Below are 26,158 nucleotides of genomic sequence, written 5' to 3' on the forward strand. Positions count from 1 at the left end.
CCCTTCTACCTAAACATGTATAAAAAATCAGGATAATATTAACGTACATCATTGAAAAAAAGTTAAAATGTATTCTTTATCAGACAATATACAGGTCTACATTTTACGATCGATACTTATAACAAACTTTTAGTTGATCTAAGAATTGATACACCACCAGTAGTCTGGCTGCCTTTTTTTAAGCGTGTTTTGGGGTTTTCTCATTGGAGATTAGTTAGAAAGTTAATGAAAGTGTAAAAAGTTTTTACACAATCTCTATAATGTACTCCTAAAATTCATAATGAAAATTGTATTTTAATGTACGGTATATGTAATTACTAATGCATTTGCCCAATACTGGCAATGTTAATAGTAATATTAACCCCTTAATGACAAAGCCCAAACATGTACGGGCTCAAAATGCATTGTTTTCAATGGGTTTAGGGACAGGAAAAAAAGAGTTTCCTCACACAGTGTGTGGAAGCCACAGCGGTAAGCTGCGGGCCCATGTCAGGCAGTGGCTGGGACGCATAGACTTCTGCACGGCCCCAGTGAGGCTCGGCCACCCCCCAGACCAGTCAAATCTGGAGCGGTAAGAGGGTCCAGGAGAGTGAATGGGTGAATGGATGCATGATTGAGCCAGTGAGTGTTTGAGGGTAGAAATGGGACAAGCAGGCTGTTTTGGGGGGGTACAGGGTGCCACAGGCAGGCTGTTAGGGGGCAGCAGAGGTGGCACTGGCAGACTGTTTAGGGGGGCAGAAGTGGCACAGGTATACTGTTTCTGGGGCAGCGGTGACAAAGGCAGGCTGTTTTAAGGGCAGTGGTGGCAGAAGCCTACCACGTCAATGTCTCGCTCAGTGTATAGTGATAGGAGTTCTGCTGTACTACTATCAATGTCTGCCTCAGTGTATAGTGATGGAGGTTATGCTGTAGCATATATGTTCAGTCATTGTTATATACCGTATTTGCTCGATTATAAGACGACCCCGATTATAAGACGACCCCCCAAAATCAAAATATTAATTTAGGAAAAAAACAAAAAGCCTGAATATAAGACGACCCTATAGGAAAAAAAGTTTTACCAGTAAATATTAATTCATGTAAATATGTTTTTTAAATTTCCTTTTATTTGCCAACCTGCCCCCCCCCAGTTATGCCACTCTGCCCCCAGAAATGCTTTATACCCTCCCTATTTGCCACTCTGCCCCATGATATGCCTTATACCCCTATATGCCACTCTGGCATATAGGGGGTTAAAAGGCATATCATGGGGCTGAGTGGCATATAGGGGGTTAAAATGCATTTCTGGAGGTATATATGCATATCATGGGGCTGAGTGGCATATAGGGGGTTAAAATGCATTTCTGGAGGTCCAGAAATGCATTTTAACCCCCTATATGCCACTCAGCCCCATGATATGCCTTTTAACCCAGCATGTACTGGCTGCCTTGGCTTGATAGGAGTGTGATTGCTGCTAACAGCAATCACACTCCTATCAAGCCAAGGCAGCCAGTACATGCTGGAACCTGGGGATGATAGTAGTGGGATTACAGCCTCCCTATGCCATGCTACAACCCCCACCCCCCTTACACATCCATGCTATCACACACAAACACACATTCACAAACATTTAAATACTCATTCATTCCATTAATCACACATACTTCACACATTAATCACACATACTTACCCAAAAACCCTCCCCCACCCCCTTACCTGAACTGCAGATCTCTCACTCGAAGACTTCTGCAGGGGACCGGCTGTACCAGCAACTCCTCTGGCCCCGCCCCCAGAGGAGGGAGGGGGAGATAGAGTTCTGTGAGGAAGCTACAAGCTTCCTGTCCTCCTGCTTCTAACGGAAGAGACGCTGCTCGCGACCGGTAAGCAGCATAGCCCCAGCCATTTTTTTGGGGTCTGATTAGAAGACGACCCCGATTATAAGACGAGGGGTATTTTTCAGAGCATTTGCTCTGGAAAAAACCTCGTCTTATAATCGAGCAAATACGGTAGTTTACAAATCTGTAAAATAAATATTCTTGCCAACATTAATTTTTTGTAGGGTGGGGGTGCCTCATACAAGATCCTCGTTGGGTGCCAAATACTCTAGGTATCAGGAAAGATATGGAAAGGAAGTAAAAGTATATTTTTTTAGACTTACTAGGATTGATTATTAGCTGCTTTTCATTACTGTAAACAAAAGAAATATCATGATTTATAATACATACATACAACATAAATTTATAAAGTATGCAAATGTGACTTGTAACTGTTCCAAGATCATTTTGGCACAGCCACTCTCTCATGGCTAATAAAACTGTATTGTCAAGTTTTAATATACCGTAATCAGTGTTCCCTCTAAGCTGTGCGCTTGTGCGCGCGCACATAGCTTTTTTAGAGAGCGCACACGTCCAAAAATTGTGCGCACAACAGTTTTTCCCCAAAAAAAGAAAAAAATAGTAATTTATTGGAAACTTTATGCGGCGAGGATATTGTGCCCACAAAATTTTTGCTCTGTGAAAACTTTAGCACAAGAGAAATTTTCTGCGCACGCCAACTAAGAAAAATTAGATGGAACATTGACCGTAATACAAATAAATGCAATTTTTGTAAGATTTTATTCTATGCCATGTTTTAACTACTTTGTTCAGTTTGTTGTCCCAGTAAATTAAACATCAATGAAGGTTCCCCAATGTCCATTAAGTTGTGTATGTATTTATGTGTAAGACGTTAGAGTGGCTGTATGTATGTATGTAAGTGTAAGTGTTGGAGTAGTGTGTGTATGTATGCATGCATGTATGTGAATGTTGCAAGAGTGTGTGCATGTATGTTAAAGGTGTTAGAGTGGATGGGTGTGTGTATGTAAGTAGGTCTGTATGGGTAAGTGTATGGAGTTAGAAGGGCTTTGTGTATATGTATGTATGTGTAACATGTTAGCGTGAGCACATGTGTAAGTGTAGAGCACATATTGTCTCACAATCAACCTCCATCGTCATTACTTGTCATCATATTCATACCCAACCAGCACTATTTCCCTATCATCTTCGTACCTTTCCCTTAGCCCCCCCTCTTCATATTTCTCCCTTCACATCCCCGTCCTTGGCCTCTGACATCATATCCGGTGTGAGAGAAGATCTGTGCATCATTTGGCACAAATCCCTTTTGCGATGCCAGCTGCATTGTCCACCATGGCCACACTTATAATTGGATGGCTGGCCTGACGTTAACCAATTCAAATGATTTCTTCAAGCCTTTAGCGCTTACCCTAGGGCTCTTTTTTACCTCATTGAGCATTGTGCGTTGTGCCCTAGGCTGGACACCCACTTCTAGGAAGAGTAGCCACAATACTAAATCGTCTCCATTTATAAACAATTTGTCTAACTGTAGACTTTAACCCTTTCCAGCGTTATGCAAATCAACCATTCTTGATTGTAGGTCTTCTTTTTTTTGTGAGGCAAGGTTCACAGCCGCATATGCTTCTTTTGAATAGCAAACTCAAAATGTTTGAGGGTTTTTTATGTCAAAGTAGCTCTAAAACTTACTTCAAGTCCTGTTTCATTGATTTGACTCCTATTAGCTTTTGATGAAGTGATTAGGACTAGGGGTCCACATACTTTTTCCAACCCACACTGTGAATGTTTGAATGATGAATTCAATATGGAAAAGAACTATAAAATAATTTGTGTGTTCCCATTGGTTGCCCCTACAGAAAGGCAGCCCTGTTCAGGCAAGTAGCCCTTCCTGCGGTCACCCATGGCTTTACTACATTTTGTCTTTGTATTTGAATCTGTAAACACCACTACACTGGTTTATTACGTTTATAAACTATATAACTGTAAGATGTAACGGTTAAGGAAAATATTGAAAAACTTACAAGTTATAACGCATGTCATGTTTATCTATCCTTTTTACATGCTCTAAAAAACAATACAAAAGAGGTTAATTAGCATATTTTTTTACATATCCTAGAAATGCAAAGTGAAAATGAAAGTTGAAACAAGAAAGTGAGGGGAACATGACCTTACATGCGGTATTTGAAAATAGTTGAAAACAACCAAGAAGTGGTATGTAGGTCATGGTCCTGCCTCTAAAAGCCCTTCTCAATATGTGCTAGACTTGAGCAAATGGACCAAAAACATTTGGATGCATATTTTGTTTGGTTTTTGGTCCATATGTTTCCGGAGAACAAGTCTTGTCTCAATGTCTCACTACATTCTCCGCTGACCGTTTCCTTTTCCACAGCTCAGCTTCTTCTATTGCCTTTTCTTGTTCTCCTGTCTTCTTCCATCATACACTGTTCCCCGGGATCAGCTCTAGGTTTGCCGGGCCTCCCTGTGAGATTAGACAAAGGGGCAGAGCCTCTATGTGCACCCTCTCCTCCAATTGGAGAAACAAAGGAAAACTGTCCACGTGGAGGGCATTGTGGCTTCACCCTTTTGTAGAAATACTCAAGAAGCCAGAATACTGCAGATGGATTTACAGAAAAAGAGAAGTGCAGAAACGCTTCTAGCCTCTTGCAGTACTTCTGCAAAAGGGCAGAACCGTGCCCCATGGGGACAGCTTCTACCCTAATCATCCTTTTGGGGGAGTTGGTGTTCTAGGAGGCTCTGACCTTTTGAGGAAACGCTCTGAGGTGCCCGGTTAATGAAGACAGAAGTACAAGAAGAGGCAGAGTTGCTGGAAAAAGAGACAGTGATACGGACGCGTCAATAGAAAAGGTAGGGAGACATAGAGAAAGAGAGTGAGATAAAGTAAGGGAGTGCGAGAGAGAAGGTGAGTAAGAGTATGAGATAGCATGAGAGAGGATGAGAGTGTCAGAGAGAGTGTGAGAAAGCATGAGCATGAGTGAATAAGAGGGAAGGTAGCTCCTCATTTTCGGACACTCATACAAATTAATGAAATTGGCAAATTCAGACAAAAAACAAAAGTTAACATATTGCCATTATTCAGAGCTGTTCCCAAACAAAGGCAATAAAGGACCCCATCATGTGCCTGCATACTGAAGATCTTTCCAGGTCTGAGTGAACAGGAGAGCTGGAATATAATGTCATATATTACCAATCTTCTTGTGAGACTTGCAGAGAATATAAGTGTGAGGGAGAGCTGGAGCCCTGCTTGCCCTGTTTTCAAGACAATGTCTTCTTTAATTGTGCTAGCATAGAAAACAAAGAGCAATTGAATGAAATACATACTTTTTTTGGAGCACCTGCAGCGTCCGCACAAAGTCAGCAGAGTACCCAAAATCACTACGGAGGCAGCAGAAAGCAGTATTCCCGTAAAAAACATGCTTCAGTGCAAGATGTTGCTGGAAAAGAAAAATTACCCAATTCATATAACATAACAATGTTTTGCATAGTTAACTGAGCCGACAGGTAAAATTCAAAAAAAAAATATATATATATATATTGTGACAAAACCCTGTATGTAACTGAGGATCAATAAAGTCATCTTAAGCAAGTCCTTAAGGGTAATACGTAGACTTGTGCAATCGTATTCATTTGTATAAATTTCGACTGTAGTAATATGTAAGTATCTATAGAATAAATTGGTGAGCGCTATTAATAGATATACATAATAATAAAAATATAATATATGCATATATATATATATATATATTATATACAAATATACAAATAGATAGATAGATACAGAGATATAATTTAAGTGAGCATACAGAGTGCTACCTATTTATCAAACACTGTTCTTAAGATTATACGGAAATCTGATGCGTTTTGCCGTCTTATATTTTTTTATGATAAATAAATTGTATTATTGTTATTTATTTTTATTTGCCAGAATTCCTCATTGTGTGTAAGTATCTACAGTCCCACTTTTTCAAAATACAAATACCTATTGGATTTTTATTTCCCCCTACACAATATATCGCATATGCTGGTCTTGATGCATATGAAAGACAGTGTTAACTAATCATTACATTTCTGTCTCGCTTGTGTCCTATTTTGCACAAAGTCCATGGCTTTACATTTTTTTTTACAACTAAATACAGGCACTTTCAGTTTTTTTAATCTTAGTAAATTATGTTACAACAGGTAAGTGACAGTTGAATACAAACGTCAACGCCAAGCAATTTCAACTCCAGTTTCAGATAAAGAACATGATTTTCCTGATTTGACCAAAGATAATTGTAAAAAATATTATCATAATGCAATACACATTAAAACTGAATCTTGATTTTTGTTTAAAGCCAACCAAGTATATCAGTTGATAATGAATGTAAATGTAGATTGGAAATAGGATCTAAATCACTGCAAATACTTAACAACAAATAACATATTATTGTTATTACCTGATTTTCCTGATTTTTAGATCATATTAATCGAGGCCACTTACTTGACTATTCGACTCGCTGAAAATAGAGCCATGTCTTTAACACACTTCTGACATCCTGTGAAACAAGAATTTCAACCACATCCTTTCAAAGAGTGGACATAGAATGTTCTCAGACACACGTAATTAAACCTCCACCACAGAGACACAGAATTTGACAGTAGGTAAGAACCATTTGGCACATCTAGTCTGCACGTTTTACCTGATGTAAAGACCTTAATCAGCCTTTGGTCTCCTCTTAGATTCAGGATAACCATATATCTACCCCAGGCATATTAAAATTCCCTTATTCTTTTAACCTCTGTCTCTTCTTCTGGGAGGCTGTTCCGATTATCTACCACCTGCTCAGTAAATTAAACTTTTGCCATTGTGCACTCCATCGATGCTCCTCATAACAACAGCCCAGGAGCTGGCGTGCCGATAATACACATTGAGATCCTCACTGCAGTCTGATGAAACATTTTGTTTGCATGTGGCATGTGAACTTGGTTAGAATAAGAGCATTTCCTATGTTCACTGGCAAGCATAACTACCGTAGTACAGATGTGTGATAAGGACATGAGCAGGCATCATTCCACCTCGCGGTCAAGTCCTGAGAAGTAGCAAGTAATAAAGCAGTCCAAACCGCATTTGGCAGATAACATGCTCCATGTGCACGTAGTCCTGTCCAACACAGAAAAGTTATAGAAAACCCTATGAAAGGAGCAAGGAGTGATCCAGTCATTATGCATATGCTACACAATAATAATATCACATAATGTGGAGGCCACTAATGGCTATATGTGGAAATGCACATTAAACTTGAAAAAAATATATCAGAGCACCCAAAGAAGCAATAATACCCCTTCCACCATTACAGTTTCCATAATATGACATAAACTAATGAAAAATGTGTAGTTTACACAGATCTTGTTAAAGAAAACATGCTTGTGTTTTTTTTTATTGTGAATTATGTTATTGCCATTGAGGTTTTTTAAGTTATTTATTTTACATAAATACATACAAACATACACATACTTACCTGCTTGCAATCTTATTAACACAACGTCCAGACGCAGCAGCCTCTTTCACAAAACATTTTCCATTTGTCCTTTGCCACCCCTGACAACTTCAACTATGGCATACTAAAAATACACACTTCCTGCAGAGGCGCTGTGGCACTTTTGAATGCAACAAGAAAAGTATGCTACTCTCCTACAACTCTGTACTCTCATATGCTTTATTCCTTTCAACCCACAACACATTTTTCTCAACCTTCAACCCCTGTCTCTGCCCCTCACACCCACACTAGAATCCTCTCTCACTGCCCAAGATCTTGCCACCAACTTCAAACACAAGATCAAAAGTATGAGACTTCACTTCTCTGCAACATCCATCCATCCATCTCCCCTACTTATCTCATATGAGATCATTTTTCCCCTACAGTGAAGAAAATCTTGCCACTTTTCCTTCTTCCTCTCCCTAACCACGTGTCCCCTGATCTCTCTTTCTCTCATTTCCCATATTATCAATTGCAATCAGGGCCGGCCCTGAGGAGGAGAGAGGGGCGGAGGAGAGAGGGGCGCCGAGTGGTTTTCGCTTCCGGCGTCGGCAGGGGGCAGGGGGGGTGGCATTTTAAACTTCGCCCCAGGCGGCATTAAGTCTTGGGCCGGCCCTGATTGCAATTGTCTGCAATTTCTTCCTGGATGTCTCAATGCTACTTGAAACTTAATCTCTCCAAACTAGAACTAATTGTCTTCCCTCCTTTCTTTCCCATCACAGTACCAGAGTTCTCAATCGCAATTAATAACATGACTAATAAACTGGCCTGATGCCTTGAGGCAGTGATGTATTTTCCTTGGGCACTTCCCTAGGTGTGACCCAGGGCCTACACAGCCGACGTTCTTGTTGCAGAGCACCAGGATATGGCATCATATCCTACAGCTCCTTGGCTTAAAAGCACAAAGAAGTGTATGGTGTAAATGGGGTGGTTAGGGAGATCAGCAGCACACTAGGGGGCCTGATCTCCCAAGAGGGTGATCTGCCTCCCAGTTTTGCAGTTGGGGACTGCTGCCCCATGGACCTGTCACCCTAGGTCTGAAAAAGTTCCTGTCTTGGGGTCATCCCTTACATTCAATCCCTCGCCAGAGCCTGCTGCTTGCGCTTAAAAAATGTTTCTAGCATCTGCCATTTCTCACTCAAGGAGCCAGAAAAATCTTAGTTTATTCCCGTATTATTTCCCGACTGTACTATTGCAACACCCTCTTGGTTGGTAATGCTCAACTCTCTCTATCTGCAGTCTATCCAAATAGCTCGCATTAGGGTTATTTTTCTTATTCAAAGCTCTTCTGCTTTCCTTCTTTGTGAAGCCCTCCACTGGCTCACTATGACCTCAATAATTACATTTAAATCATTATACTAACATATACTATGTTACTATACTATATGACACTACTCCCCAATACATTTCTGACATCATAACACATTACACCCCTACTTGGGCATCCAGATTCATACAAATTCCTGAAAATGAGGAGGGACCCTCAACGAAATAAACAAAAACAAAGAGCTGCAAGTTTTTTGTTTGAATTTCATTAGTGTTTTCACTCTCTCACCCCCTCTCTCATTCACGCTCTCTAATACTCTCATTCACTCTCTCTCAAGCTCTCTCTGAATGTCTCCCTACCTTATGTGCTGATATGGCAAAATATCCTACAGCTCCGTGGCTTAAAAGCACAAAGCAGTGTATGGTGTAAATGGGGTGGTTAGGGAGATCAGCAGCACACTAGGGGGCCACAAATGAAAGAAAAATACATTTTTGGTCTATTCACACAAGTTTCCCTACTAGATTATCATGCTCTTCCCATGGGCTAAGGCTATGCCAAGCTTACAAGACTTCACTTGTGCAGCTCCATACTTCCACATTACCTTTCACCCCCCCCCAATACTCAAGAAAAACCTCAAAACCCGCTTCTTCAGAAAAGCGTACAATTTTATCTGATGCTAATACATTAATCTATGGCACCATCTCCCGTGCTTTCCCAATACGTTATGTTTTTCTTCACCCCATTCCTTCATATTGTAAGCTTTACCTAATATATTGGTTTGCCGTAGTCTGTAATTTTCAGTTTTGTCATACCCTTTGGAAGTACGTATTGTAAGAAGCGCTGTGTAAATTGTTAGCGCTATAGAAGTAAAACATAACAATAATAATGTATATTACATTTGGTTCTCTTTAATGCAAATTACATCATTTTATCTCCTACAGTATTTTGCTTTGAATGCATATGATGTCTGATAGCGGCTTATTTTGTTGTTACAATGCAATACTACTTGGTCTGCACTATTAAAGATAAACTACCAGCTTACCAGATTTGGAAATAAAATATAACATGCAAAAAGTTACATGCTTCTTCTAATATTTGCATATTTATACCAAAAGACAGATGAAAATCCTAGGCATATGAGGTGTTTCCAAATGCAGGTAGAAGGAATGAATATACTTTACATGTAATGGTTCAGTTGCAGCTGACTACAAATTCGAGGGGAACTCAATGTCTCGCTTTTACTTGCCGCCTGATTCTTTCCAGCCACAGCAGAGACTCAGCCAACCTACGTGGCATCAAGTAGGCTAACCAATGGACACAGTGACATGGTATGGAAGGTCATTGAGGAAGATCTCCTCCCAAGGACATTTATGCATGCTAGGGGGCTGTGACATTACATTGTGTCGAACACAACATCATTACATCCTGGCAGTGTCCTTTTGAACAGGCTTTGTTGAGGATGATGGTAAAACAAACCCAAAGACTCTGTGGAAAGGATGTTACACCTCTGTTTTGTATGAACTGCCATATAAGAACCTTGGCATGTGTTCCAGACCCGTTACGGTTTCCAGTGAACTGCATGATCCAGAGAATGAGAGTCTTGAGGAGGAGGATTAATACTTCCCCTTTTCTCTCCTTGTCCGTTCAGTTGTTGGACGCTTTTCACCCGCCCCATATCCTCAAGTGCCAATCCTACCACAATACTACTTTTTTTTGTGCCCCTGAAATTAATATTTTTGTTGCAATGTTCAAATATTTAATGTACAAACACTATGCCTACATATGGTTTGTTAGGTTGTCAGCGTTTGTGTTATCCTCTGCATCACAGTCTAGCTTGTGTACGATATGTCAGTAAAGTAGTATGGAAGACTAGGGATAAACAGGGCTGTCTTTGGGCTCAGCATTACCACAGGGGCCCCCAGCAGCTGTCCCTCTGGTCATCTTTCATTCTCCACAGTCCAGATGTGGAGGTCTGAAAAGCCACCATTAATGCTTCTTCCCAGAGGCCTGCATTTCATCTGCTATTCTAGAACACTGGCTTACGACATTACATGCTGGAGCCCTGCAGCAGGAGGAAGTGTTCATAAATAGGCCTGTACACATAGCCCAGGACTAGATTGTCTGTTCCAGCAACATCATTCACAAGCAATTGAATTTATATTGTTTTCAAAGTGCAGTTTTTAAATGATTTCATGTATAAAAGGCAGGGAAATGCCATCCAACTCTACAGGGGAGATAAAAAGTCTACACATCCCTGTTAAAATGCCACGTTCTTGTGATGTTAAAGAACGAGACAAAGAAATCATGTCTGAACGTGTGTGTGTGTGTGTGTGGGAAACCTCACAATAACCTGGTTGCAGAAGCGCACACACTACCTTATAACCTTCCCAGCAGGGGCCGCCCTACCACATTTCCTCCAAGACTGCATTGATGACTCAGTCAGGAGGTCACAAAAGAACCCAGGCCGACATTTAAAGAATGCAGGCGTCACTTGAGGTTACCGTCCACTATTTCACAATACAAAAAAAAAAAAAATAGTGCGAGTGTCATCCATGGGAGAGTTGCAAGGCAACTTTCTACATTTTATTGTCTTCACACAGCAGAAATAAGCCAACAGTTTCAATCTCCCAAATATACTGTTGCTGTGAAGCTGGTCTGTAGCATATTAAAGCCCAACCAGCTTTAATTTAGAAATTCTTCCAAAAGGTGTGTTCAATTCAACGCTAAGAACACCTTAAGTACTACAGAACAAGGGCACAGAGAATGTGCCAGTGCCAACTGGCAGAAATAAAATGTTGGATTACAGGAACACTAGCAATCCTTATCTTAGGACCAAATTTGTTAGGAAACCTGTTCTACTCTTGAATCCTAACAGATGCAACTTTTGAGATTGTCTGTCTGCTTTGCTCTTCGCATGCCACTGATAGATGGGTAAATGTATGCATCAATCCAGGGTGGTGGCTCAAGACAAATGAAAACAAAGGCTTAAGGTTTCATTTCTGTTTTATTTAAAAGATCTTCCACAAAATACCATAGCCGTAGATGTACCTTCTGTCATGAAGCAGAATGTGTAGAATATTTGGAATCCCATTTAAAAGTCAAATATTTAGACCAGTTGTGAAGTTGTCTTGCTTGGTCTTAATGCTCTCACACACAGCAGATGGAAATTGATCTATAGTAATCTGAAGGTATCACATCGCCACACAAAGCATGTCCTTATTTTAGGTACTAGTGTTTAACAAATGGTTCTCGAAGCGAGTGTACAGAAGCAAGGAAAGAAAGGGAAAGGGACACTAGTTTGCAGACACTGGAGGTACATTTTATTAACACTGGTGTTAATACTTTTGCTGCCAGAGTTGTTGTCACACAACTGCTTCTTGGCAGCAAGAGCATTGATTTTGTTTTTAATATATGAATTTGCATTAACACTATCTGAAGTATTTAGTTTCCATTTTAAATGCAGACACCAAAACTGAGCCCTTGCTGAAAGAAGAAATATGCACCTTAAATTTGCTGAGACTTTACAGAAGGATGATTTCAGGGGAGAAAAAGGCAAATCAGTCTCTCATGACATATGCTAGCATGACAACGTATATCGCTCTGCTGGTAGCGGCAGAGCTAGCCAATATAGATATACCGTTTAGGACCCATGACTAAGAGAACTCATGGAGCCATTCACATTTCAAGCAAGGAATGGTAACTGCAGCACACATTCCATTTGCAATTTGACCATCTGCATAAAAAGCAGTTTAATAAAGGCTGAATGAGTAGCTTTGCCATTATATAAAATAAAAAAATGCTTTAATTATCGGTTTTAAAACTACAAGCTACATAAAATCTATCGGGCTTATGTCGTTGGGTGTCAGAAATGCCAGTTTCCTTGTACTGGGAATTTCCTGTACCCAAGGCCCTCTTGTTCATTTATGCTGCATATCCAAATGTGAAAACAGAAATAGTGTAAACGAGACACGGAGGTGGTCATTACAACCTGGTAAGATTACTTATGTAGATAACAAGCCTACATTAAAATATTTAAATGTGGTTTTGAAACTCTTTCCCCATGCACACGAGTGTATAAAATGTTAATATGCACAAAGTGAAGGGGAAATGTTTGTGAAAATTCGTGTGATGTCAGTTTACATAATACCAGGTGCCTGTCTTCCTTTAATTTACAGAAGTAATCAAATTCTACCTTCTTGCAGAGTCTTGGCAAAAGTGAGCAAAACATGCATGCTAGAGAGAAAAGAACAGAAGAATTCAGAAGCAATGATAGAAGTAATGTGATGCTCCTAAATTAAAAGAAATGTATTTAAGTGAAAGAAAATTGCATTTGTCAAATCCAAAAACAAATTCCTCATGTCTTGGAAGAAGCTTCCCTTACAGGTAAGTTCACTGAATTATATTGGAGATATGTGTGGAAACAGCACAAAGCAGGTACTAGTTACAGAAAAGCAGAGAATGTACTAAAAACCACTTGTTAACAGCTGACATGCATTCACAAGCTCTGTTTTCAGAAGGAGGGAATGAGGGGTTAACGTCAGGAGGCAGGAATGGTAACTGCAGGGTTGATGTTCCAGATTGACTAGCTTACTCTGTCTCCCCTTTGTCCCTCCCAACCTTCAGTTCATTCCTTTTCTGTTCCACCACTTTCACTTCTGGGCTTAGCACCACCGAAGATGGCAGAATTTGGATTGGCAACTTGATTGAGGGGCGTTGCAACCGTCCTAGGTTTAAGTTGAAGTCGTGGTCTCTGTGCCCTTTCCTCTATATAAAAAAAAAAAGAAAAATAGAAAAGAAAAATCATACATACACTTTGTTAATGTTAGCCCTCCAATAACCTTCCAGAGAAAAACTGCCGTTTCCAAAATCTGTAAACCTCCATTTGGTTTGCCAGATGGTTCTTGTCATCACTATTATTTGTAACAATGATTTATCGGTTAAACTATCCATTAAGCACAATTCCTAACCGAAGGTAAATCAACATTTACTACAAACCTTCTGTTGGCTCTCTGAAGTCCGCAGAACCAGGGCGTGGTGCATCCCTGTAACGCCCAGGTCCTGAAGGTGGTGGAGGTCCTCTCCGATCTGGGGGACCACCACGCGTACCTCTGCCTCCTGAGAAGTCATCATCTCTAAAGCCTGAAACAAGAAATAAAAATCTGTGTTCTTACTTGATAGCGGCAGAGCAGTTAAAATAAATAAAAATCCCAAGCCAGAACATGACCTGTATAACAAGAAGCTTTGTGTGCACCACAGGAACAATACAGGAAAACGGTGACATCATTTGTTATAGTTATAATACACCAAGACGTCAAAAGAACGGTTGATATTAAAATCAGCCAAGCAGACCCAATACAGTAACTTTAAATCCTGTAACATATTAAGACAATAAAATACAATACTTTAAATTGTCAAGTCATCAAGCTTTCCATCATGGAAGGTTTTGAATCAATACACATAGCAATTTCCAAATATTTGCCCAGTAAATGGTTAAGTACCACAATATTAACACCCCCTAAAAAAAAAACCCTATGCTGATCAAAACATGATTACTACCAGGCCTACCTGGTGTACATACAAAATAACTATATATGCTCTTAAAATAAATTAAGGGTAAAGGGTCAAGAAATCACTACCTACTGTTTATGAGCCAACACCTGACTACTTAAAGGGACATCTAGGTCCCATACTGCCCCACCAATTAATAATCAACCAGTATCCCTCTTTTCTGTAAAGAGTGTACTCACGTTTCTTCAAGAATAGGAGGTTTGAAACCATTTTTATATTTTAGTTGAACATTTAGCTTAATCAAAACCAGAGAAAAAACAACAGTTCTTCTTTGAGTCCTCACTATATAATTGAATTGACAGAAAAAAATAAAAACAATTCAGGTGGAATTCTCAGCTATATAGGATACCGGAATTTTCCGATCTGTCACATGCAGAACCCAACACCTGGATGAACCACTGAAAGAAACATTAGCAAAACAGATGTGTCGTTTACCAGAGTTGAAGTCATCTCGAGAACCTCCTCTAGAGCCGAAAGAACTATCGTTTCCTGAAAAACAAGGTAACACCACTATGAAGCCAAATGCTACAAAAAAGGCCACTCATCGTTGGAATAGCAAAAGTATGTTGCAGCATCCTTGCTGGTGAGCTGAAGGACAAACATTTTAGAGCATTTCAAAATCACTTATGTATTACAGCTTTACAAGTAAAATCTGAAGTATTAGAGATTTCTGGAATAAAACATTAAGACATCAAGTGTTGTAGGCTCACCGTTTTCTCTGGGCACTGCTAAATATGACCAGTATAAAGCTGAAAACAATTCCAAGAAAGAAAAAAAAGAAAGCTTGCAAAATACACTTCTGTTCTAGTGCATAGAAGACTACTATATTATTTTGAGTGTATACAATATGAATATAGAAGGGAAAAAAAGTTACACACATGCCAATTCAACAGTTGGGTTTTAACCCCTTAAGGACTGTGCCTTTTTTTATTAAAGTTTTTGTACCCTTTGTGACAGGCGGTTTTAACATTCCTTTTTTTTTTTTTTTTTTTTTAACACCTGGCCATCCTGCCCTCGTGTCCTATTCGGGACATCTTTGAAACTGCCTACTTTAAGTTTACCCCATCAAGCCATATATTTTTTAACACTGTCCATGCACTATTGTTTATGAACCAACACCTGACTAATTAAAGGGACATTTAGGTCCCATACTCCCTCACCAATTAATAATACTGCTCGGTTCAACCAGTATTCCTCTTTTCTGTAAATAGTGCACTCATGTTTCTTCAAGAAGAAATAGGAGGTTTGGAACCATTTTAATATTTTAGTTGAACATTTAGTTTAATCAAAACCAGAGAAAAACATTTTCTTGTTCGAGTCCTCGCAATATAATTGAATTGACAAAACAAAAACAAAAAAAAAAAACCTAACAATTCAGGTGGCATTCTCAATAATATAGGATTCTCATACATTTCTATCAGTTATAAGGTTTTTTGACAACAGAAAACACCTGCAATATAGCCATTTGGCCATCAGTTAGCCGTAGCAATACTATGCTACCCCATCATGCATAGCCTTTTTTTTTTCTAATTTCAGGGAAACTGCAGGGCATAGATCGGAAAATGCCGGTATTTGATGTGGCGTAACAGCCCTCAAGTCAACATATACCCCCCCCCAAAAAAAAAAAACTAAGTACACATTTTGAAATGCAGACAACCCAGGGTTTTTCATCAGGTGCATTTAGACACTTTTCATCCAGCTGTTTGGCCACCAATCACTACCAAAATTAGCCACAGAAATTCTAACTTCCGTGTCAGGTATATCTTTTCCCCTCATTTTAAAAGAATGCATATTAAAGTACTTTAATATGCATTCTATTGCAGGGTTGTCAGGAACACTTAACCGTATCTTTAATTAAAAGCTGTAAAGCACTGCAGTGTACCAACCCACTAATGTAGCTTTTGTGGACATTGGTAGAATGGTAACCTGTAATAAGTAAAATCCCAAAAACTTTATAAGCCAAAATGCTTGATATAGTTGAAACGACCTTTTTTTGTTAAAGAAAAAATGCAGTCTGCCTGGTTACATGTATTTGTAGGACCAAATAAATGAGAGAAAAGTAAAAATATCCCATGTCATATTAAAATAACCATGTACACCACTGGTGTCAAGCACCAGACCAGATTTTCTGGACATCCAAGCATTAGTCCTGGCAACTAAAAATGGTTGGAATGGATTAGGTCACCTGTTTTCAAAGCAAGAATTTACCAAAATGCTGGTCTATTTGTGGTCCTTGAGGTCTGGAGTTATACAACCCTGATGAATTTCTTTTTTCAATGTTTTTAATATACATATATTATATATAATTTTATAGTACTTGAATTTGGATCAGAACCATATCCAAAATGTTTGGAGGAGACAGTTCACAACAGCACATGACCCTTCGTACAGTCATCTATTGTGCAGTATTGACCACAGACGCAATAATCAATATTAGGCATCATTCAAATAGTGTAAATGCAGACAGCACAGATGGCCTCTGCAGAAGTAATACGATAACTCATTTAAGATAAACCTAATCACAAGTGTATTTGATCACAAAATAGAGAAGATTTTGCAGCATAAAGCTAGCCAGTGTTTCAGGTTATAAGCCCAATTATCGAAACGTAGGCTACATAAAGAAAGCACTACTGAATTCTGTTGAAGGACAAATGCGTGGACTGCAATAATCATTATGAAATAAAAGGAAAAGATTGCAGAAGTAAACAAAGTAGAATATCTGTTAAAGAAATGATATAAAAGATAGTGGTCAGATGGCAAGGTAATTTATAGTCACATGCAGAACCCAACACCTGGACGAACCACTGAAAGAAACATTAGCAAAACAGGATGTGTCGTTTACCAGAGTTGAAGTCATCTCGAGAACCTCCTCTAGAGCCGTAAGAACTATCGTTTCCTGAAAAACAAGGTAACACCACTATGAAGCCAAATGCCAAAACAGGCCACTCATCGTTGGAATAGCAAAAGTATGTTGCAGCATCCTTGTTGGTGAGCTGAAGGACAAACATTTTAGAGCATTTCAAAATCACTTATGTATTACAGCTTTACAAGTAAAATCTGTAAGTAACTTTAGTCCATGAAGTATTAGAGATTTCTGGAATAAACATTAAGACATCAAGTGTTGTAGGTTCACTGTTTTCTCTGGGCACTGCTAAATATGACCAGTATAAAGCTGAAAACAAATCCAAGAACAAATTCTTCTGTTCTAGTTCATAGAGGACTACTATATTATTTTGAATGTATACAATATGAGTATAGAAGGGAAAAAGTTACACACACACACACACCAATTCAACAGTTGTTTTAACCCCTTAAGGACTGTGCCTTTTTTTTATTAAAGTTTTTGTACCCTTTGTGACTGAGGCTGTTTTAACATTGAGTTTAGATGTAAATTTGTTTGGGTTATTCTTTTTGCGAGTTATACGGCAATAATACAAGTAACATATTGCCATTTCAAAACTTTTTCTAGTCAGCCAGCATCTATTTCTTGTTTGGGACACCTTTAAAGTTGGTCAACCCATGTTTATTTTTTTTAAAACATTCCATGAAATAATTCATTTTTTTAACATCTGGCCATCCTGACCTCGTGTCCTGTTTGGGACATCTTTTAAGATGCCTACTTTAAAGTTAACCCCCCATCAAGCCATATTTTTGAAAACTAGACACTCCAGGCTATTTCAAATGTCGGTATTTTAACACTGTCCATGCACTTTCTTCCAGCCCTTGTCAAAGTTTAGGGGAGTAATTTAATTACAAGCAAAAAAATTACTACTACACACTTCGACAAGGCATTGCAGCAACACTATCTGAGAGAAGAAAGCAATCACTTTCTAAGCTCGGCTATCGGCATGATGTTTCAGGCATGTCATTGGTCCATAACTTTTTTCCGTGACGTGCCTGGAACGTGATCCATCGTTAAGGGGTTACATCTGGTTAACATTTTCAAAATAGAACAAAACAATCACCTCTGTCATCATTCCCGCCCTTCCTGAATCCAAATCCACCTTTGTCTTGCTTTCTCCCTTCTGCTATATCCACTCTGAGTGAACGGTCACCTAAGAGCTATGAAGAAAGCCAGTGAGCAAAATAAGAACTTTCAATGGCATTTTAGAGTAAAAAGGGTATAATAAAAATAAATAAATAAAACTTACTGCTCCATCATATGTCAAGGCTTCTTTAAGCGATTCCAGGTCATCGAATTCCACGTAACAAAACCCTGAAGCCAAAAATAAAAGTTAAATACGTACACAGTCACATGTCAAATACTTTATCGGAACTCATAAATCAAATGTCTCAATGTACAGTAAATACCTATTTGTTAAAGTTACACTTTTCCCTAGTTCCGATGTGTTAGAAACGCAGAATGTTTACCAAGTCAGCTAAAAAGTGATTTCATCCAGTTATTTCAGAGGTGTCCTTGGATCTAGATCCGGAAACAGTTACGTATTGATGGGATTATAATAGACTATCTACAACAATAACGGTTTTTTAGAGAACCGTTTCACAGGTTTTATACAGGGCTTGTAATCGTAACCAATAGTGAGGGACTTTGCGTAGGAGAAAGTAAACAGTACCAATAATACAGTGAGAATGTAAACATTCATGAGACCATCATAAATCTAATCCTTAATTTAAGACTAGAACAAAGACTGATTAAGGTCTGAGTCTTTACATAAAGAAAAGTGGGGAGACTGGATGGGGCAAAATGTTTTTATCTGCCGTAAAAGTTTCTATGATTAAGGAAGGCCTACTCCTACAGTTAACAATGCTAATCTAATCTAAGGGATCTGCCATTAATAGTTCACCCAGTATTTAAGATTTTGAGAAAGCAAGCAGTGTTCGGGTTTGTTCGCTTCCCCTAAACAGCCCTGCACGTTTACACTGCATCAGTGTACTTTAAAACCCATTTACCGAAGGTATAATGTTACCCATTTTATATTTACATTGTTCGGGCACCTGTATTGCCCTCCTCATACACCACTATTTAAATTAGAAGATATACAGTAAAGCATTATATGCTCCTGGGAAAGGTGAGTGAGCTTATTACACATTGCACAAGCGTTCTGGGAGACTTCAATGTGTGGGTACAGCTGTCTTATAGCCTAAAGGCTCTCACTTTTTGGACGCTTCAGTTTAACACTTTGATTAACTGTGCCCCAAGTAATCTACCCTGCTCCTGGAAAAGAACGTAGTTTTGTTCACCAACATTCAAAACAACGCTGAGAGGCAGCACATGTTCTTACCTTTAAACTTATCTGTCTCCTTGTCCCGGACTAGCCGCACACTTCTTACACTCAGTTCTTTGAAGATTGTGTCTATGTCACCTTGCACGGTATTAAATGGAAGATTCCCAACATACGCAGTAAAGGGTGGATCTGTGGGAAGCTCTTTTTGTTTGCGGGGACCTGGGCCCGCGTCACCACGTCGTGAACTATAATAAAGGTAAGGGAAATAAAACTGGGTTTATAGACTGTTAACAGGCAGAGAGGTGGAAAAAGCATTGGCAATTAGGTTAAGTGGAGAAAACAAAAACAACGGAAATAGAGGAAAACGTAATAGACAAAAGCAGTGAAAGAAAAACAAAAAAGAGGGGAAGGGGTTATGTGGAAAAGAAAGAATGGGTGCTGGAGGAAGTGTCCCACAAGCAACAGACCATTAAAATAATTACCATTAGCATTACCCCTAACTACAGTGCTCTTTTTGAAAGTATCCCATTCATGCACAAGAATCAGACACATGGAATTCTCTCTACAGAGGCAAATAGCGAAGCATGTAAGCATTTCTGACAGCACCCAGAAAACTGTGGCAACGCAGATCCAAGACTACAGTTGAGTCGTGACCTACATCTGCTCCAGACAGCAATGTTTGCAAACAGCCTGGAACAAGTTTCGCAGACTGATCTGTAATTTGGCTGGACGGATAGCACCCCGCAGACCTGCAGCAACCGGACAGATATATTAATAAGTACTACAGAGTTTCACATTCAGAATTATTTGCCGCCATGCTCAGGGCAGGCAGTCCAACAAAAGAACCCATACCAGAAGGCAGAAGGGAATTTATCATTTCCAAAATGTTAATAAGCGGTCAACCATTTGTTATTACATTATATAGATTAAGTTAAGCAATCCACCAAGTATTTGTATTAGTGAAATATTTAAAACTTAGTCTTATTAGAACTAAATGAGAACAGACGGATAAATAAGGACAAGACTGACTGTGGTTTCTAATAGATATTGTAATTCTCTTAACCCCCGACCCCCAAAGAAACCCAAACAGATTTACCACTATCATATAGATTGCAAATTAGATGTTATGTGAAAAGCCTTACAGAAGATGTTTCACAAATTTTACAGTTCTATACTCCAGAGAATTGTAGGGTGACCACGTCACCTTCCTTCCATTACATTAGGCATTCCCTTTACAAGTGGTTTTCAAACATCCTTAAGGACCAACAGTAGCCCTGGATTTAGGAAATACCAGAGTATTTCCAAATGAAATAAGAGATAAGCTCCAAGCCCCTCAGTGGACACAGACAACAGGCTTGAGAAGCATCAAATAATAGCACAAATCTTAATGGGTGGGGATTTTCAATCAACCCAATCTGAGCCAATGGATAGTTAGAAGTAAAGATAAAATGTCTCTTGCCACACGCACGTGTAGATAAAAACACCAGCGCTGCCCAATATGCATTAGGGACTAAAGGGCCGAAAAAGGAAAAGCTGCTCATCTGGCCAAAAGACACGAGTCAATAAAGCACACTGTTTACTTCACCGACACCCAAAGAGAAATCAAATACTGCCCCTTTCAAAACAGAATACAAAGGGAAAAAAAATGACATAACACCTTTACCCTCTGAGGTCATCCAGCTTGACTACAGCACCAATGAGTCAGTTTCAATATCTGGTTTGTTTAAGGCCAGGAACAAAGATTTAATTTTCCTGATCCAGAGTTCCTCCAACGTGCACAAAGCTTATCAGAACAGGTTTTGCTTACAAATAGATGAAATAATAGTAAAGCAATGTGTTTTGGTTGGACATGTAGCTGCAGTGGACTATCCAGACATCCACCCTTGGTCTTCATGCTTTCACCCAACTACTCACCTGGCAATCTGTATGAATCTCAACCATCTCCTTCTTATAGGTATGGTTATCTCAGTGCATCTCATCCACCCCTGAACCCTTCATCTCCTGCTGTAACCCTGTGTTTTCACCCGGCATGTCTCTATCCCAACTGTCTCTATACCCTGCTGATTTCAGAGGGTTAACTTTGGTGCCCTCTTCTCTGGCTTCATTGAAATTGTTAAGTCAAGGTGGGAAACATCTGCATCCTTATCTGACCACTTGTGAGGTAGCCCTATAAATTCCCAGGCCTCACTTGGGACGACCAAAAACCTCTACAGGTTATCTGGTCCCCATGAACTCATCCCCATCCAAAAAGTCCTCTCCTACTGTTTTGCTTGCCCTCAACCACCGACTAGACACACCGTAAGCTCACAAGAGCAGGACCCTCTTCTCTTTTGGCACTGGTTTGTTATTGTGTGATTTTAATTTATTCCTCTGTAACAGCGTACTTTCTTACTGGGTGGGATAGGTTTGGTGGTGGCACTTGCGGCGTCATGATACCTGAATATCTTCAAATGACCCCCCCGCACGCAGCATCTGTTACCATGGCAGGAAGCAGCCATACTAGGATGCCTGCTCTATGGTCTGCAGTCAAATGGTTAATGGTGCTTGAAGCCTTTCCTCAAAATCATTCTTTTAATCATGTAAAATTGTGCCCCACCTATCACAAACACTTGCCAAGTAAAAGAAAAGCAGGCGCCAAAAGGCTGTTACCATGGAAACGCAAAACCGCTTCTTTAGTTCGTGTTTTTATGAAGAGTATTGTTTAAAGAGTTACAAAGTCTGAAAAGTAATATTACCATTGCAATAAACGCCATAGACATAAAGTAATCCCGAATCCAAGACAAGGCCACGCACTGATTAAGGTTGGAGTCTTAACAGCCGGAAAAACAGGCAGATTAGATGGGCTCGATGGTTCTTATGTGCCACCAAATTCTATGTTTCTATAGAATGATCCCGCTTGCAGAAGAATTGATGAAAATGTACGTTGCGGTCCCGAACACAAATTATAGCAATACATGTATAATTATTATATGCCATTAGAAGCCCCCTGCATCCCCTGTTCCCTAATAACCCCCAAGTAATCTGGCCTTGCTTGGGAACACATGAAAGCAGTAATCGAGTAAGAAGTGTACCCCCAGACGTGAAGGGAAGCCCAGCAATTGTTTACACCCGCCCATTAAACTGTGCGGGGTTTTCAGGATCTGGGGAGGAAGAGAAAAGCTCCCCCTACAGTTCTTTGCCGCCCTTCCCGGGAAAATGCCTTTCACTCGGATACACGGCTAGGACAACGCGTCCGCCGGGCTGTGTAGTGGGAGACGGAGCTTTTCCACACGAAAACACAGTGCGTGTTTTCGTGTGGAAAAGCTCCGTCTCCCACTACACAGCCCGGCGGACGCAGTGCGCGCTGTGGGTGAGAGGCACGCTGCCCACTATGCGCGTCCCTGCCAAATACATACACCACGCGGCTACGTGGGCTTCTATGGCACTTAAACGCCATGACTGAATCAAATCCACATCGCATCAGCCAGGGAGCTGGCCCCGACTTACAGACATGTATACTTTACACCCGTGGATGCGGAAGCTCCAGATGCAATTATAACGCGCAATCGTTACTATGTATACGATCGCCCCTCTAGCTGCTGCTCCGTAACGCTGTTATCGGGCGCCACAATGTAGCCCACCGCATAGGTACATACACATGTGTGCGGTAATATTACGAAGCTGCATGGTGGCGCCTCCCAACCCTTCCTCTTTTCGCTCCATTAAAGCGGCACCGCTGCGGGGTTTTCGAACAAAGTCCATCGGCCAAACCCCACATGCCTCCGTATCTAAATTTCCCCCACCCGGGTATTTCCTTACCCTCGGCCTCCCCCGAAGCTGCTGTAGGCCCGATCGTCGTATGTATCGTATTCCGCCATTGCTGCTCTCTCTCCTCTCTGCAGCCGAAGCGACCAGCCAGCGAGGACCCCGCAATATAGCACTAGCAGGGCTGCCCGCGGAAGTGCCTGACTCTAACACAACACACACGCAGCGTGTGCAGGAAGCAATTGTATTGAAACGAGGGATGTGAGTGGGATGCATACCTGCGTTTATGTAACTAGTTTAAAGCTACGGTACGCGTTGCACCTCAAACATTTATTGTGACCCTTGGCGTGAGTGAGATTAACCCTCAAAGCGCTAAAAAATGATATTCCGCGCCTTATGACATGGCCTGTGCTGAGATACAGCAGGAAAAACAGGTGACGTTATTTTGAATTAGAAAACGTGCATAAAAAGTAAAAAGGGACTTCAATGGCGTGTAGACCACAGTCCCAAACTAAAATGTGTTCTCATGCAACGAAACAGGGTCATGGCATTTTATTTATGCAACTATTTAAGACACATTAGAGCTGCATGCTCCTTCTTCAATGGAAACACTAAGCACATGCCTTGGTTTTCATGGCCGCCCTAGTCAATATGAAGCGCCTGTGCCAATGGCCCTCACAGGGTGCTGGAGGTTGGTAATGAAGCCAGCAGCAACAGCGATATTCCCTCAGGGCTGCGAGCAGGACGCAGGTGCACAGATACCCAGCACCATTCATTATCTGGGTTCATTTATTAAGCCAGTGGCATTTCTCAAGGAAAGAGTTTCAGTCTGCGTGTGAAAGCTCAACACGACTGTTCTGTCAGGATTATGTTATAGACTAAAAGAGACAAGAAACCTTTAAACTCCCCAAGTTAACTACGTGCAATGCGCTTCTCCTGCCAGAAACGTCAAGTCGGCCAAGAATTGTTAAATGGCCGGTTTACTTTCCCTGCCCCCCTTCCTAAAGAACGCATATTAAAGGATTTACCTGAGGTAGAAGCTGCAGCCCTATAGCTGCCTTCCTCCACCTCCTCCATGGTCTGACGATTCTTGCCCTTATTTGCTGTTTGATGCAGCCAAGGTCAGATTAAGGAGCTTTGGGCCCTCAAGCAATTATACAGGAAGGGCCCCTACTCTGACTTTCCTGCATTTAGTGAGCTTTCTCACATTTTTTTTATCTCTTTCTTTCTCTTGACACCTTTTTTTTTCTTCTGTTCTATTCTTTCCTCCCTCGTTAGTAATTGATTTTGCACCTCATTTTCTGACATCTTTTTCTCAACCTTTTCTATCTTCTTTTAACTTGTTTCTTGACCTTGTACATCTTTCATCCTCTCTCTAACTTCTATTTTGCCCCTACTCACACACACACACACACACACACACACTATACTCTCACACACACTATACTTACACACACGCTATACTCACCACATCCTCTCCTGTATGTTCTGGTGGCCTGCAGCTCCCTCACTGGACCCGATCTGATTGTCGCTTCATGGGAGAAGTGAGTGCCTCTCACCTGGACAAGTAAAACAACGGGGCTCTGGAGCAATTGCTCCATGTGCTTTGCTGTTAACCCGGCCATAGATGCAACCATTCAATGGTGGGAAAGCGTTCCTGCTGAAAGCAGTGGGAGTACTTTTCATGCATGTGCACAGGGGTCTGCATAGACCCCCACCTGCTGGGTTGGCCCACACAGTGCTGAAGTTGACTAGCAGTAAATGTAATGTGGGCAAGGAGATGTGTTCAGCTGAACAAAACCTCTGCATGGAAAATAAAGGGATCACACAGCTATCCTATGCATTAAAGCACACGTGAAGCACACAAGTTGTATAAAATTAGGAGCAAGCTAAAGGAATCTTGTTCAAAACAGAAAACTCTCCCAGTGTTTCTGCGCAGAACTTGGTGGTTCCAGACATCCTCTGGCAGCTGCTGTTGCGGTAATTTGTTGGATTTGGAACGTAGGGCTATCCTTTTTTATGTTTAATTACATCTGCATTTGTGTAGTTGACCTTGGATCTTAAAGTGGTGGCCTTTGGGCAATAATATTACCATGGAGGACCTCCTCTTCTTATTGAGATACTTTGGAAGGGGGTTACAAGATTAATATTCTTTAGTATTTTTTGTCTTTGTACTAAGAAATCATGAGAACATCTCCTTAGCATAGCCAGAGCAACCTTCATCCTGGCTAGGAGAACATGGGGCTGTGTACATAACTGCTGTACAAGCTTTTATTGTATGAGCATAGCAACTAATGGAATGGTCCAGGCAGCAGGAATATGCAATTAGTTGCTATGGTGATGAGACCACTTTTCAAACTTTGCACCACAGTAACACTTTTATACAAAATCCCTGCAGAGTCTGTTCCTTAGGAAGCTAGTTAAGGGTTGGTTTGTGCCGATATCAGAAATGTAAAATCGCTGCGTTTACCAACCCTTACATGTTTCCCACTTCCTGGGAGAAGAGATAAGGGACAGTCAGGCAGTGTGACATGCATGCTGAGCTGGCACAAGCCTAGCCTGGATGATTCATAAAGCACATGGGGGCGAATGCACTGCATACTAGCGAGTCTCTTATTGCCATCCCCGGGGATTAGGAGACCACTGCATAGTAGCGAGTCTCTTATTGCCATCCCCGGGGACTAGGAGACCACTGCATAGTAGCGAGTCTCTTATTGCCATCCCCGGGGACTAGGAGGCCACAGGAATAACAGAGCAGAGGAAGAGTTCTGCAGGATCCAGAACACTTGGGGATATAAGAAACAATGTATACGTCATCACTCGTTTTTCTAGACACATTGCCAAATACCAGATATTAATTGTCAATAAAATATATTTTTCCTGGGCAAAGCTCCCAATTATTGGACTGTCTGGTTCGTCAGTGGCCAGACGCAATGCAATCATTCTCAGCCGACCTAAGGCTCAGCGAATACTCGGCACAGTCGCTTTGAAGCACGCATGCGCGGTGACCCCCGGAAGCAGCTCCCCACA

The 26,158-nt window shown here is 40.7% G+C and overlaps 1 protein-coding gene across 3 annotated transcripts; it reads right to left on the bottom strand.

Annotated features, from left to right (window-relative positions):
- Nucleotides 1-11,615: 11,615 nt before the first annotated feature.
- EIF4H (eukaryotic translation initiation factor 4H) lies at nt 11,616-23,340 on the bottom strand. 3 transcript variants are annotated; one of them, XM_053454934.1, is made up of 8 exons: nt 23,183-23,340; nt 19,442-19,629; nt 18,350-18,414; nt 18,164-18,260; nt 17,041-17,094; nt 14,634-14,687; nt 13,626-13,769; nt 11,616-13,394 (listed from the first exon to the last, which is right to left on the bottom strand). In XM_053454934.1, the coding sequence occupies exons 1-8, from the start codon at nt 23,239-23,241 to the stop codon at nt 13,255-13,257; spliced, it is 801 nt and encodes a 266-aa protein (XP_053310909.1). In that variant the 5' UTR covers nt 23,242-23,340; the 3' UTR covers nt 11,616-13,254. The 3 variants fall into 3 exon arrangements, with proteins under 3 accessions (XP_053310909.1, XP_053310910.1, XP_053310911.1); XM_053454935.1 differs by lacking the exon at nt 14,634-14,687 and having other exon boundaries at nt 23,183-23,339; XM_053454936.1 differs by lacking the exons at nt 14,634-14,687; nt 17,041-17,094 and having other exon boundaries at nt 23,183-23,339.
- Between the last annotated feature and the right edge of the window lie 2,818 nt (nt 23,341-26,158).

The sequence above is a fragment of the Spea bombifrons genome, chromosome 2 (assembly GCF_027358695.1).
Source record: "Spea bombifrons isolate aSpeBom1 chromosome 2, aSpeBom1.2.pri, whole genome shotgun sequence".
NCBI classification, from domain to species: domain Eukaryota; kingdom Metazoa; phylum Chordata; class Amphibia; order Anura; family Pelobatidae; genus Spea; species Spea bombifrons.

Coding starts and splice junctions, on each gene's coding strand:
- EIF4H (XM_053454934.1), bottom strand. CDS start 23,241: ATGGCGGAATACGATACATACGACGATCGGGCCTACAGCAGCTTCGGG. Junction 17,095..18,163: donor GGGCGGGAATGATGACAGAG/GTGATTGTTTTG, acceptor CTTGTTTTTCAG/GAAACGATAGTTCTTACGGC. Junction 13,395..13,625: donor CTTCAGAGAGCCAACAGAAG/GTTTGTAGTAAA, acceptor TTTTTTATATAG/AGGAAAGGGCACAGAGACCA.